The sequence below is a fragment of the Sparus aurata genome, chromosome 24, assembly GCF_900880675.1.
Source record: "Sparus aurata chromosome 24, fSpaAur1.1, whole genome shotgun sequence".
Classification (NCBI taxonomy): domain Eukaryota; kingdom Metazoa; phylum Chordata; class Actinopteri; order Spariformes; family Sparidae; genus Sparus; species Sparus aurata.
In genome coordinates, this window is record NC_044210.1 from 12,159,470 (window position 1) to 12,174,613 (window position 15,144).

General features: G+C 40.8%; 1 protein-coding gene across 4 annotated transcripts in view; it reads right to left on the reverse strand.

The window, feature by feature from the left end:
- The window catches only part of ncam2 (neural cell adhesion molecule 2), a 381,752-nt gene that overhangs the window by 18,785 nt on the left and 347,823 nt on the right, over positions 1–15,144 (reverse strand). For all 4 annotated transcript variants that reach the window (XM_030409972.1, XM_030409971.1, XM_030409970.1 and 1 more), the window contains one exon: positions 14,483–14,657. In XM_030409972.1, coding sequence (XP_030265832.1) covers positions 14,483–14,657 — 175 coding nt within the window. The remainder of the gene's footprint in view (positions 1–14,482; positions 14,658–15,144) is intronic.

The following is a 15,144-nucleotide window of genomic DNA, read 5'->3' on the forward strand; positions in this document are numbered from 1 at the left end:
ACTCACACGAAGACTCTTCTCTTTTACCAAACAATAACACTAGCCCCAGCTTGTCTTGAGCTGATAAGAAATGGTGTTCGTCAAAGAACATTAAATGACCAGTGACATTAGATTGTTGTCAAAGTGGAGACACTACATAACTAACGTCAAGCTAAATCCATAAAAAAATAAAACGTAGGTAACAGAGGATGAAGGCAGGAAAAAGACAAAAGCCAGAAGTGGAAAGGTAAACATGACACATAAGGATATAATTTACAAAATAAAACAGGAAGTCACTAAACCAAAAACCCAGAGCACGACAATAAGCTGAACCACACACATCCTGCTAAGAATGGCTCTGCTGCCAGGCAGGATCGAAAGTTTTAAGAAATAGGATTTTGGACTGCAAAGTTACAGTTTTACTTTAAACTTTGCTTTACTTTGAACGTTGCAGCACATTTCTTTACACAATATTCTTTTCAGGCAATCAGGCAAGAGCAGCATTTCTTCAAATGAAAATCTGCTTTTGTTGCTAAAGGGACAAAATCGAAGGTTGTCTGTTGGGTTCCTTTCTGACTTTGTGAATGCAAAACTATACATGTAGAGACTGTAAAAGGAAATAAGTTGGAAGTGTTAAAAGAAAACACTCCAATGTTGTCTTTGGTGCAGCCTGAGATTTTGTTTGCGCTACTTTATCCTGCCAGCCAGAAACAAGACGCCTTCCTCCGTTAAACAGCTCAGATCTCTGCGCGAGGAATTAAAGCGTGACAAGCGGCTTAACTTTAAATGTAATAAACAGAGATGAAACAAAGCCAATGAAGTTTTCAAGTGAGCAGCCAAGGTGCCTTCCAACAACTAACACTATTAACAAAAAACACAATGATAAGAAAACAGGAGGAAATGATGTGCTCAATAAATTGACACAAACAGAAGAAAACATTACTTTTGTTTAATAAGATGGCAATTTTTGGGGATTCTTTCGTATAAACTACAAATTCATGTGGTCACCTATGGCTACACTCGATATATAATGCCAGAGTAAAGAGAAGTAATGGGGTCATTTCTGTAAGGAGGGTCTTTCAGAAAATGGAGGGCAACGCTGCTCTCATCTTGCTACTGAATGATCACCTGCACTCACACTGATGCACGAGCTAACAGCTGCCATGAAAACCATCCCGCTGTAATGACCCACAGGTCAGAGTGACATACAGCCTGCAGGGGCTGAAGCTGCACATTGGAAGTAAACACCACTGTCCTGGTCAGGAGAGGGAATCTTCTTCTTATTCCTTTTTTATTCCAAGAGTCTTCTAAATTATTGATTTATTTAAAGGTATGTTTCATTCTAAAATTTAAATATCCGACTTGTGAACATTGGTATGATTCCATGTGCATAAAACAGGGTTCACCCCAGAGTTGTTGGGCCTGCTGGTAAGTGTCTTTGTTAACATTTTATAATAACCCAACTTTGGTTAGCTAATAGTTAATAATTAGTTAATACTTATTTCACTTAACAATACGGGAGCCAGCTACTGTTTACACAGTACGCCCATGACTGCAATCCCAGACACTGAGAGACGCCTACATTACCCACAATGCAACTTTGCCCCAAAGTGACATCAATGGAGACGATTTACCAGATTACATACAGCGTTTTGTAATTGTAATTTTTTTTTTTACATATTCAGTAATACTTCCTAAGACCTGATAACACACATTAAAGGTGCGATATTTAAGAATTTTAGTTTAAAACATTCAAAAATCAACTAAAATTGTCAACAGAATGTGAGGAAATTAAAGTTTTTTACATGATGCTGTGGACATCTGTGTACATCAGGGATATCAAATGAAGTTAGCATGCTAATCTGCTAGCACCTAGCCAGTTTGTACCTCAAGAGTTGAGAGTCTTATAGTAAAGAACAGGAACGAGCACCCAGTTTGGGCAGAGTAAGCTAATACGACACTGAGCTAATGGCAGCTGCAGTTAGCAGCAGCTATGGGTCAGTTCTCACATGTTGCACCTTTAATATGTATATATTCAATAGCCCTCTAAGAACACAGAAGGAAGACTTTTACTCAAGTGCTATTCGTATAGGTGACTTTCACTTTATCACAACACTGGGTATTAATTGCTCTTATGTATTTCAAAGAACAAAGCAGTTAGGCCATGGTATGTAACTTGGTCCATGCTGTACACTTGTCCCTTCACATATAAACATTAAATAAAAGAATAATTGTACGACTCTGTCTGTGGTTGTTTACTTATCAAGGCTGAATGTGAATAAAGTTGTCTGGCATTGACTCAACCCTTTTGATAAATTTTTCAGCACAACACTGTCTTGACGACTTATCATTTTCTTTGAATATGATTGTATAAATGTACAACACTGCAGATGCCAGAAACTGAAAAAAAAAAACATCCAGAGGAAGAGGTGAGTGTGTCCAGAGGTAGGGTTAGATCTGTTTAAGGGCATGGCCATTAGTATAGACCAGGGGTACTCAAATACGAAGCTTGAAGGGCCACAAAGATTTTTTTCAATGACTCAAAGGTCCATGTACTGAGGTTGGTCAGGCCACATGCAATAATACTGTAATATTCAAAACAAAATGTCCTTTTCGTTCTAAACAACAAAATACGAACAGAAATTAAATGTAATTTCTATTTGTCCATCACTTCAGTCATGCATTATTTCATTTCATTGTGACATAGATGTGACAAGAATCCTGCTTGCAGCTTGATATGACGATTTCAGTGCATTTATTTGTGTTGTGCTTATCTCTGAATTTTGAGGAAATGTCTCTTCAAAGTTCCTATGCTTCATCTCATAATGCCGTTTCAAATTGGAAATCTTCATCACAGCTTTTCCTGGCATATTGTAACACCACTTGTGGACTGTGGCGCAATGACTCTTGGGTATTCTGTTGGTGTTGGTGTAATTATGGTTCGTGAATGTGTCTGTGAATAAGATGATATGTAAGATGGTTGTGGGTTAATTCACGTCATATGTTCTTTGATTAAATGGTGTTGAGTTTTAACAAGGATGATAAAAAATTTTGGCACCGTGAGTGAAAGGGTGTTTGCCGGGAGAGACTCCGCGCCCGTTAAGTCATTAAATCACGTACATATACAATATGAGACGAGTTGTAACTTATTAAACTACGGAACATACGGGCTGGTTTTTTGACTGTTGCGTTGTTAGATACGAACGAAAGCAAATGCATTTAATTCTTGAGTCCCTGATTTTCACTGTTCGCTTTGTTAAACCAGTGTATTTGGAAACACGTTATTTTTAATGTCTTACCGCCGGTAAAATGTGAATACACGAGCTGCTCCGAAAACGAAAGTGAAAGGTAAAAAAGTTACGCTCGCATCGTTGAGTGACCCACCTGTCTGTGTATCGTTGGCATGGAGACAAGTCCCGGTGTACACGTGCTGACCCAAAGAAAACACATGGTGAAAGAATAACAGTTCAGGGGCCACAAATAGGAGGCCGGCGGGCCGGATGCGGCCCGGGGGCCGCCTATTGAGGACCGCTGGTATAGACTGATGTTGGCTTTAGTTTGAGAAATTGTCATCAAAGGTTGTTTGTTTATGTCAAAAATCAAACATAGTGCTCATTGTCGATATCAGCATCGAGGTCAGGCGCTCTTCTCTCATTCCGACGACAAAAACATCTCTGATAAACACACTGATTGATGTCAGAGCCAAAATTATTATCTTTATATCTTTTTTTGCCTCTGCCTCTTTTTCTTGTTTTTCTATTTTCAGACCTTTATACTTTTTTGTGTGTTTATTCTTTCAGTCTTTGGGTTATGGTTAGGGTCAAGGGTTAGGGTTTGTGGGTTAAAGGATTGGGATTCGGGTTAGTGGATAAGGGTGTCAGGGCTAGGGGGTCAGGGTTTCTGGGTTTAGGTTAGTGGATTTGGTTCAGAGGTTAGGGTTAAAGGGTTATTGGTAGCAAAGAGGAATACCACAGCCCATTTTCTTTGGGATCACCAATTTCTAAAACTATTTGTGGCTTTCTACAGTATTTTGTGCAAGGACCATCTTTATGGTGGTGATATACTTATTTAATAAAATACAGTAAAAATGTGAAATCAAATTAAAGGTAGGAATGGTGATCCTTGAGAAAGATAGTTGGGTGTTGTGTCTCATTCCCAGGTCGTCAAATATGGATGCTTTGGGTCAGTATTCGGCCCGAATTTCAAACCTGAAGCGTTGGTACAACTATTTCCCCATGGCAAAGCAACCCGTTTATTACATCTTTAACAGTCCAATAGTTAATATCAGCACTACAGTCAGTGTTGCTGTTTATGTGTAATGTGTTTTAATATTGTTTATTTATGTCCCCTTGCCTCAGGGCACTGTTTGATGCTACCTGCTGCTGCTGTTGTTTTCAAGGGAACAATTGTTAGTGTGGCACAAACAGCGTTGAGAGTGGGAGTGTGTTGATTAAAGATTTATTCAAAGAGAGACTGTAGGCAACTTATTACCCATGGAGAATCCAGGATTACAGTACAAAACTGTATTCAAAGCAAGGGAATGAAACTTTGGCGAGAAAGATAGTTGAGTCTTGAGTATCACAGATATTTGGGATGGCAGTTCAGTTTGGACGCCAGCCCAAAGCACCAGTAGATGTTGACCAGGGGTTGAGTCTTATCAATCAACTATCTCCCTCCAGCAAGCTTCATTTTGTTGCTAATCTCGCGGATTCCCAGACAAATTCATGGCTGCTGAAGCTACAAGACAAGTGTTTCCAATAAACCTGCAACAACATGTGTGTGGAAGTAACTTAATGTTCCCAGAGCGGGGTTGTGTTTACCTATTTTTTATATCGTAACGAGGGTTCCAGAGGTGTTTACTCTTCCTTATCGCCAGAGTGTTTCCTCAGCAGCTCGTAGAAAAAACTAATTTGTTGTGTGCAACTTGAGTTTTTCGCAAACTCTCTAATTCTTGAAAAGCAGTGGTCATTAATTCTTATTTCCCTGCTCTATTAACCCTTTTACTGACTTCTTCTGATTACTTGTTGATATATAGGCCCATTAGCGGTTCCATTCAATTTTGCGAGTGATCCAACTGCTTGTGTGGCACCTGAAGCAATTCATACAAATCTCGCTTTGACAATACAAAGTCATTAGGCGCGAGTGGTGATAGACTGTCCCTCAATCCGATCTGAGAGGAAGTGACTTGATTAATGATGACCTGATGGGCATTCATTGATTGGGAAGGTAGCGGGCGCTAATCTGTTGGGGGATGAATATAATCATTTGCGGATGCGAGTGAAGATTCTTCCTAAGTGCTCACTTTGGAGTGTTGAAAGGAAAGTTTGTCAGGGAGATCCTCAGAGACTTAAACCTAATCATTAAATCCTGCCTTACGATGAAGGAGAGGGATGAGTCCCCCCTTTTCGTCCATTTCCGAGTTGGAATCAGACGAGCCCCCACTCGAGCGCACTCAAGAGAGGATATGAAAAACCATGGGAAATTACTCTTAACTTAGAAGAATATGACATCCTTAATAATCAACTTCGGACGACTTCAAAGGAATGTTGCACACCTTCCTCTAATTGCAGCTGTCTCGGGTTATTTCAGGAGTAATTTGAGTGTCTCTGCCTTGATCTTTGTAGTCAAAAATTCGAGTTTAAACAGCAAAAAAAAGGCACTGATTCAAAATGTACAAACTGCATTTTGTACACTTGACCCTACTTTTAACTGTTAAAAGGGATCAGATGTTTGAAAATGAGGCACGACAAGAATTATGAATGGGAAAAAAAACCTCTTTGTTTTACAACATCAGAACTTGGAGCCAAAGTTGAGCCTGCAGCAGACAGACGGCATTAACAACCTTTTGTATTCATTTATTTAGTGTTATCCGAATTCATTTTCATCGTTTCTCCTCACTTCACTTCGTCCTTCAAGCAGTGCTTTCGGTAACATAATATTCAAACAGTGCAATGTTGATTCCTAACAATGCCCTGGCGAAAAGTTGGTGTTCAACAAGGTGTAACCGCTCAGTCTCGACAGACTTTCCTCAGAGTCAGTCTGCATGTAAAGAACTACTTTCTGCACAGCTGTATCAGTTCAAACTGAATTAGTTGAAAGTTGGATTAGGACCCTGACCCTGCAAACAGGATACAAACCATTGGATGTGTCCATCAAGGACTATTTTCAATTTTGCCTCTATTTTTCTTTTAACTCACTTGTATTGCCCTTTCAATAGTTGTTTGGAGGTAAGAATCCTTCAGGCATCTTAGGAAAGAGCTCCTTCAGGTCGATTCAACAGATAGCACAACTACTACAGGTTGAGAATGGATGAGGCAGTTATCCTTTGTGTGGAGTGGAAAAAGATCCCAAGAACTGAGCAGCAAAATGATGGTAAAACAGTTTACGGTCGAAGAAATTTCCCCGTTTGCAGGACAAATAAAGGAAATTCTGATTCTTATTCTGACAATTTAAACAACATGGAAAACGAAAAATGTGAAAGAAAACTTTAAGTTTGTGGATGTGGATAAAACTACGTAGTTTGTTCATATGGGGTTTGAATGTGTTTACATGTAAAATAATTACACAGCGTTCGTAGTTTATACGTGAAAAAACTTATCTGAAAAACACGTGTCATAAAAAAACATGCATGTATGTAGTCCAGATGCCAAAAAACAACATTAATATCACGTGTGGTTTTCAAATATGCCTTTTGGAAAGAGGGACATCAATGGCAAATGGATGTACAGCTACTATTAAAAATTGGAAATGAGGAGACATCAATCATCCCTTATTTTGCCATATTAAATAAAGAGAAATGCAACAAACCATTACTATTCACTTTTAACAGCATAAAAAATATTCTATATTTTATAAATTACAGAAAAAGAATATGGATGAGGGATGTAATCACATAGTATTCATGCCAGTGGCACATTTGTAGCAGCCGCATCCCTGGTTTCCTGAGCATAATGACTGAAACAGCATAAAATATTCGGAGGCATGTTTGTTTTTCATGAGGCGGAAGAGACAGAAACGCCGGCTTATTGTCGACACGGTCAGGGAGAGTCACTCCTATATTGCAAATTGTAACTGATTAAAGCTCGGGATGGTGTAAAAAACAAAACATATGGTATAATCTCTGCTGCTTTCAAACGGTGCGGTTGTTCCTGCTCTTTCAAGCTCAGCAGGAAGTCGGCTGCCTGCTTCTCTCGCTCGTGATAAAATATTTACATAGTTGATAGTGATATTGTCGGGTGTTAAATGCGCTCCCTCAGAAAGGCAATCCTTTCATCTGAGCAGGATTATCTTTGTTAAATGAATAAATGAGTGAGTAAACATGTAAACATGATCCCCGATCTGGTATCATATTGTTAAGGATTGTAGTCTTTTACTCGAATAGGTGATGCGACGAGTGTGTTGAAGATCACTTTGCAGTCCAATCCGTGTTGATCGGCCTGTTTGTATCCCGCGACATGTTTGGCTGTCAGTCCATATTTTCAGATTTAATCTTAAAAATTTGTCAGGTACATCACTGAGCAACAGATGCCTTTTTGTTTGCCTTTGTTCCGGATTTTTCGTGTGGAATAATACGGATTCTTCACGAGCACAGATTTAAGAGGCTGCTCACTGGACTTGGTAAACAGAATTTAACTGATGTTTTACTGTAATATGCATCTATTCTTCCCATCTGAATACCAAGCTGTGAATGCTAGTATTATAGTTATTTCATATCTAAACGCACCTGAGGTTGTGGGCAATTTATTCACCGGGGGCTGCCGGAAAATCCATGAAATGTATTCTGTATCATAATAACTGGAATTACTGCCTCATTGTACGGCTCCACAAAGCAGTCAAGCTGCAGTCACACCCATACGTCCATAGACTCACCAAGAGGCTCACCGAGACAAGTGGGAGTTGCACAACGCATACAAATTGAGTACAATGAGCACAAATGTGGTTGATTTTGAGACGGAGACATCGACCTTCAAAAGGTGGACCAAGACCGATCTCGAACACGACAACACTAAAAGTTAGGACAGTGACCTGTGATCACCAAATTCGAAGACTTTGATGCAAAATTTAAAGACGTTCCCTTAAGGTGTTCCCAAAATATCACGTTCACAAAAATGGGGTGGATGGATGGACAGATATAAACTCACTGCGACGTCAACCATTGGCGTGGTGAGTACGGTTTTAAAGGCTCGAGATCGCCATCTTAGCTTTTTGGAACCGGAAGTGACGTATTTGGAGCCACGGAGGATATCCTGATTAGAATCTAGAGATAATCTGAGGCCTTGTCAAACACCAGTATATCCCAGACTTTATCGTCTATTAATGGGACCAAACTTTACAAAATTAATCATCGTGCTGTCATGAAGATGACTGGAAACTAGCAATTGAGACCAGAAAATCAACAGGAAACTATTTACTGAGGTAATAAATCAAATGAGAAGTCGAGTTATTTTCTCATAAGCTTACATACAATTGGACTACAGTCGCCATGCAGGTTTAAGGCACCTCTACATTGGCTTCACTTTCAAGACTGGAAGCTGAGTCCATATCTGCTACAGTCAATGGTATGAACAGACAGACAACCTGAAAACATGAAAGGTTCCCCCTCACATCGCCTGGTGAGCGGACAAGTAGCCTTTTTTATACACTAAATGACAACAGAGCTGATTGTCATGCAGCTTTCTCTATACACTGCTTTGAAACTAATGACTTCCATTCTGAAAATTTACGAGCGGACTGATTAATGTAATGGACAGCAATAAAGTACTCATTTCCCATTTTGATTTGCTGGCAGCGCTTCCGGGAAAAAGTTCCACTCGGGCTCACAGGAGAGGAGAGAGGCCTTTGCAGATTATTTTCGTGAAGTGCTTTGATGAGATTATTGCAACGCTCCTCGAACAAAATCTATGACGCCTGTTTCAATCAAGGCTTTTTTTTTTTTTTAATGGGGCGTGACTGCGAGGAGAGCCAGGAAAAGTACAGCAGCCACAACAAAGCTGAACACAAGCAATCCCATACTGCGGGCCTTATTTCCACTTTTTCTTTATTAAGTTCATCGCTAGAGGAAGAACTTTGGTCGTATTCAACAATTTACTTAAGTGGAAGTGCAGAAGTATTTTGAGCACCAGGTACTTAAAGTCCGTTAAAGTTGGAGGTGATTTTAACTTCTTTATATAACGCTGCTTGACTGTTAAGTCTATAACAATGCACCACGTTAAGTAAGTATTAAGTTGCATAAAATGAACATATTGAAGTGTACGTACCTCCTTATTATAATCAAGCATAATACCCACGTAATTGCACTTTTAACCACAGGTATCCTGAGGTTTCTTTTTTAATGATACCCTGCATATTCCTGAATATAAAAAGAACAGTGATGATAATTTAACAATATGAGGTTTATGTTACGGCCGTAAGTTTGACTTATTTCCACTTCTTTTTAGAGAAAAAGAAAAAGTTTTGTACAGTGGAAGTCCAGTGCGACCATTCTATTTGGTGGATTTTTGTTCTATTGATGTAATCAGCCTATTTACATTTAATTTACTTTGATAAATGTAGTGTTCATGATTTTATCAGTGCACAGGATAACCTGGATAAGAGGGCAGAAGAGTTTTAAATTAAGGTTGTACTTTCTTTAGTATTTCCTGGTTTTCCTTGGTTGAGTGTGATTAAACATAAAAGACCCGGTCTCCTTAAAGCTGCCACAAGGCACTTTGGTTTTAATGTTGATTCTGGCAACCCCACTGAACAACGTGCTGTGCCCTACCATACCGACAAACTATAGAGCTTTTCCCTCAGGTAGTCGGATCCTTCACCTCAAGAATCTAACCAAGTGACGTACATGAAAGGTGTAATATGTACTAATCAGCCACCTGTGAAATTCATACTCAAATAAGCAAATAAGGATGAGCATATCATCAGAGTAACTCTAACTGTTACTGTAGCTGCCACTAGCTCAGTTAGCTGTGCAGCTAGCAGTCCAGACTGGGAACATGGGGACCAGATGTGTGTTGGTGTTTACACTGCTAGCACAGGAGCTTTTGAGTGAGACCGGTTGGGGACTAGCAGACCAGATGTGTTTCATTTATATTCACCACATATTATATTTACCATGTAGCTGTAGTAGCTGCTGTTAGCCAGTTATCTCAGTTAGGCATGTAGCTAGCGGTCCAGAATGGGATCTTGGGGATCAGATGTTTGTTGGCGTTTACACTGCTTGCACGGCAGCTTTGCAGCGGGAAGCACTGGGACTAGCTGGTTAGCATGCTAACTTCTCTGCAACAACTGAGTGAAGAAATTTTACAACCCGAGGTGGAAGCGAGCTGACGGGAGATCATCTAACCTTTAATCATATGATGTGGAAAGTACATATTCTGTACCGGTTACTCATTTGAGCTGAGTATGTGGTTCATCCCTCACTATATTCTTACAAACTGCCCCTTTAAGAATTATAGAACTACAATAACTATATGATAATATCCAATATTCTTTTTCCCTGATGTCGTATTAACTGTATTAAATCGAGACCGTTTCATAACCATTTCAAGTCCATCACAGTACATTTAAGAAGTTGTCTGCCCTTTCCAATGCTAAAGTAATGTCGGGCCACAGTGATGTCTTCGTTCAAAGAGCACCTTTGTCAACACAGCGGTCTGGAGGAGCCATGCAAAAAGGGTTCATAAGGCAAAACACAAAATTTGGCGTTGGAAACACAGTGTTGTAATCTTGAAGGGCAGAGAGGGCAGCGCTGCCATTTAGACAGTGAAAAGAAAAATTTGATTTGGTTAAAAAAAAAAAAAAAAAAAGGCTCAAAGGAAGAAGAGTAAATTGAAAAGGAACCGAGGGCAGCGTTTGCAATCAATGGCATTTTTCTTAAAGGATTCTCTGAGAGCAAGAGGGGGCAGAAGGTTACACAGCCCGGTGAAAACTGAAGGAAAAAAAAAAGACGGAGAAAGGAGGAGGAGGAGGAGGGAAAAAGCGAAAAAGTGCCAATTCAATACCCAGTGAATGCATAATACATAGAGGGAGAATTGAAGAGAGAAATTGGTTTGGTGAGAAATAGAAAGCACCTATATAGTGTGAGCACATTCTCTGCGGCGGGGGGGAGCGAGGGGGGATAAAGAAATCGAGGAGATGTTTCTTTTATCTGGCTTCCCCGCGAGTGTGTTTATATGAGGCGGGGGTGCAGAATTGGTATTGGCAGATATTTCAAAAGTAATATCGCTGATTGACCTGACCGGACTGATTCGATCCAGTGGAGAAGAACACGTGAGCCTGTTTAACCTGCAGGACTGCCGCGCGGAAACGTATTAAGATTGACGCCTCGAAATGAACGCAGTAAACACAAACTGCACATTATTAAAACTGCAGATTGGTGCGAGACAAAGTTTGAGCGAGGGATCTTCTTCAAACATGTTACGAGAAAAAGGCATTTTCACTCCCTCCTCCCGGGCTCCATCCCACGATGCACCGCTGTCCGCTAACAAGAGAGGACAGCCAATCGAAGTGACCCGCCTTAAGCTCGCCGTCTCCCCCTCCCCCTCCACCCCGATCTTGTTTTCCAGTTTGAAAAGCAGCACACGCTCTCGCAGGCCGTTTAGCCGGCCGCCGTAATGACAGAGGCAAACACTTGCTCGATACAAAACAGCACAAATGGATGTGGTGACAGGCTGGGAGAGGAGAGCAAAACAACAGCCTTCCTTTTGTTTTGTTTGTTTGGCGAGGTCTCTGCAGGGGGGAGGGGAGGAAGAAGAAGCACGGGTAACATCTTTTATTTCAACAGAACATGTGTCTGTAAGCGTGGGTGTTCTAGCTTCAAAGCGAGGTGTCGCGCGCTGTACAGTTCAAAGCTTCTGTTTGCATTTCTGCACACGTGTGCGCAAGAAACTTCGGCCCGCAGGACTCGGAAAAAAGGGGCTTCCATTTTCCTTCTTTTTTTTTTTTTTTTCTGGGACATTAAGCGCGAAACCGATACACACTTTTTCACGAGGCAGAACCCCAAACCTCGACAAACTGTGAGGACGGGCGCTGAGCTAAAAAAGACGTACCGAGTTTGTGTTTGTTCCCTCCAAATGAGGAAAGAGCTCGACTAGCCGTGCAGGAGAACTCCGTCTGCTGCTTTTTTTCGTGCAGATTTGCAAAGTGGCACCGCGGGAGAACCGGTGGGTAAATAGCAAGAGGAGAGTGGCGGTTTTTAAAAGAAGAAAACCACAGCCTGAGGGTATTTTCATTTGTGCCGGGCTGCTCTGAGGCGGACCCCGGTGTGATTTCACCACTCGTTGCTGTTTATTTGAGCAGGTGTGAGTGAATCCCTAATGTGGACGACGGCTCTTAAAGAGAAGCGTTTTGGTCCACTTCCAAGTTCTGGTTGTGACGATGCAATGTGGACCAACCAAAAGAATATACGCTATAATTGATGGATTTATTTTTTTAATAAAACAAAATGCTGTAAAAGCCGTCCTGATAAACGACTCAAAGGTTTAGTCAATTATCAAATTAATTGTGAGTCATTTCCTGTCAGTCAACTGGTAGATTAACCGACCGTCTCAGCTCTGTATGATGCAAATATATGTCTAATAGAAATTTGCTGTCAGTCACTGAAATAAACTTTGGTTTGATCTCCATTTGGAAGCAATAATGACTAACCTTTTAAAGCACTTGATTGGCAGAACAACTTTCAACTAATCCGACATGCTGTTATTTTCCCGCTTTGGTCTACAGCAGCCAACGCAAATCCAAACATGTCCTGAGGCAATTACCATTTCACTGTTTTTATACATTAAGTTCAGTTAATGTTTGAGAAGACAACCCTAATGATGAAAGACGCTGTTGAGTTGCATTATGGGAAATGTAGGGTGCTTTGTTTTCTGGAGGCAAAATGCATCAAACTACATAAACTTGCTTAATTTGTGTGGGTCTCCTGTCTTGGCGATGACATGTTGGCTGTTGTGGGCTTTAGGGCGGGCATACAAGCTACAGAGTTCGTACACATTTTTCAAGGTCAAATTCAAGCACTTTTCAAGCACTTTTAAGGGTCATTTACAAAATTTTCCAGCACCTTATCGCTGGGGTAAAATACATATCTACAGGAATATACTCATGATAATTTCTTTCACTTTCTATCACAATTATGTACATTGTATTATGCTGTAAACTTCTAAAATGATGTTTCATAATAGCAAAAACTTTAGAAATTAAAGGAGAACACAAAGTTTTATCCAAAAAAAGGGAAGCCACTTGGCGTTCTTCAGGTACACTTGCCCCGGGACAAAGAAAGACCTGAGATCACCCTGTAACTTTCTTTTTTGACATAAACTTGTATAAGCTGTTTGCTTATTCATAAATTTTTAATATTGAACGTGTCATCAGTCCAAATTGCATCAAAGTCTCCTTCTCCTCAGCCATCCTTCTCTATTGCTACCAGGCTGCATGTGTGATGATACACACAGACACACAAACACTGATTTTATTTCTCCTTGTAATAAGCAAATTATCCAGTCTGATCCCAATGTTGCCAAGACACAGAGTTATAATGTCAAGCACTTTCAAGCACTTAAACTAAAATCCAAGCACTTTTCAGACCTTGAAAACACAACATTGAAATTCAAGCACTTTCAAGGATTTCAAGCACCCATACGAACCCTGAAGGTACAAACTGGACAAATTAGGTCTATGAGGAGTTTAACAGGTTATGAAACAGTCTCAATTTAATACTGATGCCTCTATATGACCTATATAGACAAAGGAGACAATCACTTGGAAGCTTTGTTTTTTTCATATAGTTATTTTTTGTAGTTTCCGGCAAAATCTGTCAAGGAGATGCAGACTGGACGGTCTATATTCATATTTTCCACCAACGTTTCACAGAGAGTAGTGCTTGGCTAGTTAAAGGAGAGCAGACGGAGACTTTTGACTGTATTTTTGGACATTATATTTTGTGAGACTGGGGCAGGATCAATGATTAAATTGAGTCCTTAAACACTCAGAAACAGGATATCTGTGATGTGACTTGAAGTTCTGGGCTCACTTTGCTTCTCATTCCTGCAGATAAATGGCCGAATGCAGTTGACACCAGGTCAGATAAACGATTTAGTGCGGCTACAATAAAGTTTTACCGAAGAAAAATCTCCAGACACAAAAACCCTGAACTTCTTCCCTCTGGTCTCTCGGATTCAAACGGCATTCAACAATCATTCGGTGGAGAAATCCATCGCAGGAGGAGCGCGAGCACCAATTTCTCTGCTGACTGCAGCCTCGTTTGTCCAGAAAGCAAAGCAGCTATGAGGCCTTCTGCACTCGGAGGCTCGCTTTATCTCGACTCGTACATCTTGCTTCTACTATCGCCTTTGATATCGCTCTTTCTCTCCCGTGGCGTGGATAACACAAGGCCAAACACAACAAGATCAGAAACGTTCTCCGGGGGACTTTTAAGAGGCAGTAAATTCCTCGCTGGAAGCCGATTAAAAAAGGCAAAGTACAACACAGAGTTTTCTTTTATCATGCTTTTTACCTGTAATGTCCGGTTTCTGCGGCATGAAGAACTGATAGAAGGTGGGCTCCGATAGGCCCTTGACGTTGCGCGCCGTGATCTCCACCTCGTATCTCGTGTTCCACTGCAGCGGCTGGAGCATCGCGAAATCGTTGGCTCCCGGCACAAGCTTGGTCATCCACTGCTCCTCTTTATCCTGAGAGGAGAGGACAGGGGAGAGAAAGGTGCACCCTTGAATAAATAACAACTCTAAATCAATGCTCCATGTTTGGTTTTCCGAGCGAGCTGAGGAAGTGTTGTGTTTTTTTGCTTTTTTTTGTGATAAACAGCAGCTTACCCTTTGTGTTTTTAATCTGGGGATTCGGAGGGTTACGGCAAAAAGAAATTCCGTTGCAGTTGTGAAACGCCCACTTGCATAAGTAAGGAGAAAAGGGTAATCCTCTGCTTTTTATCAAGTTTACACAAGTTCCTCCGATACCTTTCTGTTCCTTTGTGGCTGCTGCCTTTTTCTCTTTTTTTGGCCTTTCTTCCATCACTCTTTCTTCCCTTCCTTCCTTCCTCTTTTGGATTGGAAACTGAAGCGCCAGGCTGTGAGCTGCACATTGGGAGCATGCCACATGTGCCTTACTTTTACCTCCATGAACGGAGCTAGCCTCTCTAAAGTCAAGGTCCAGGGTGCAGAT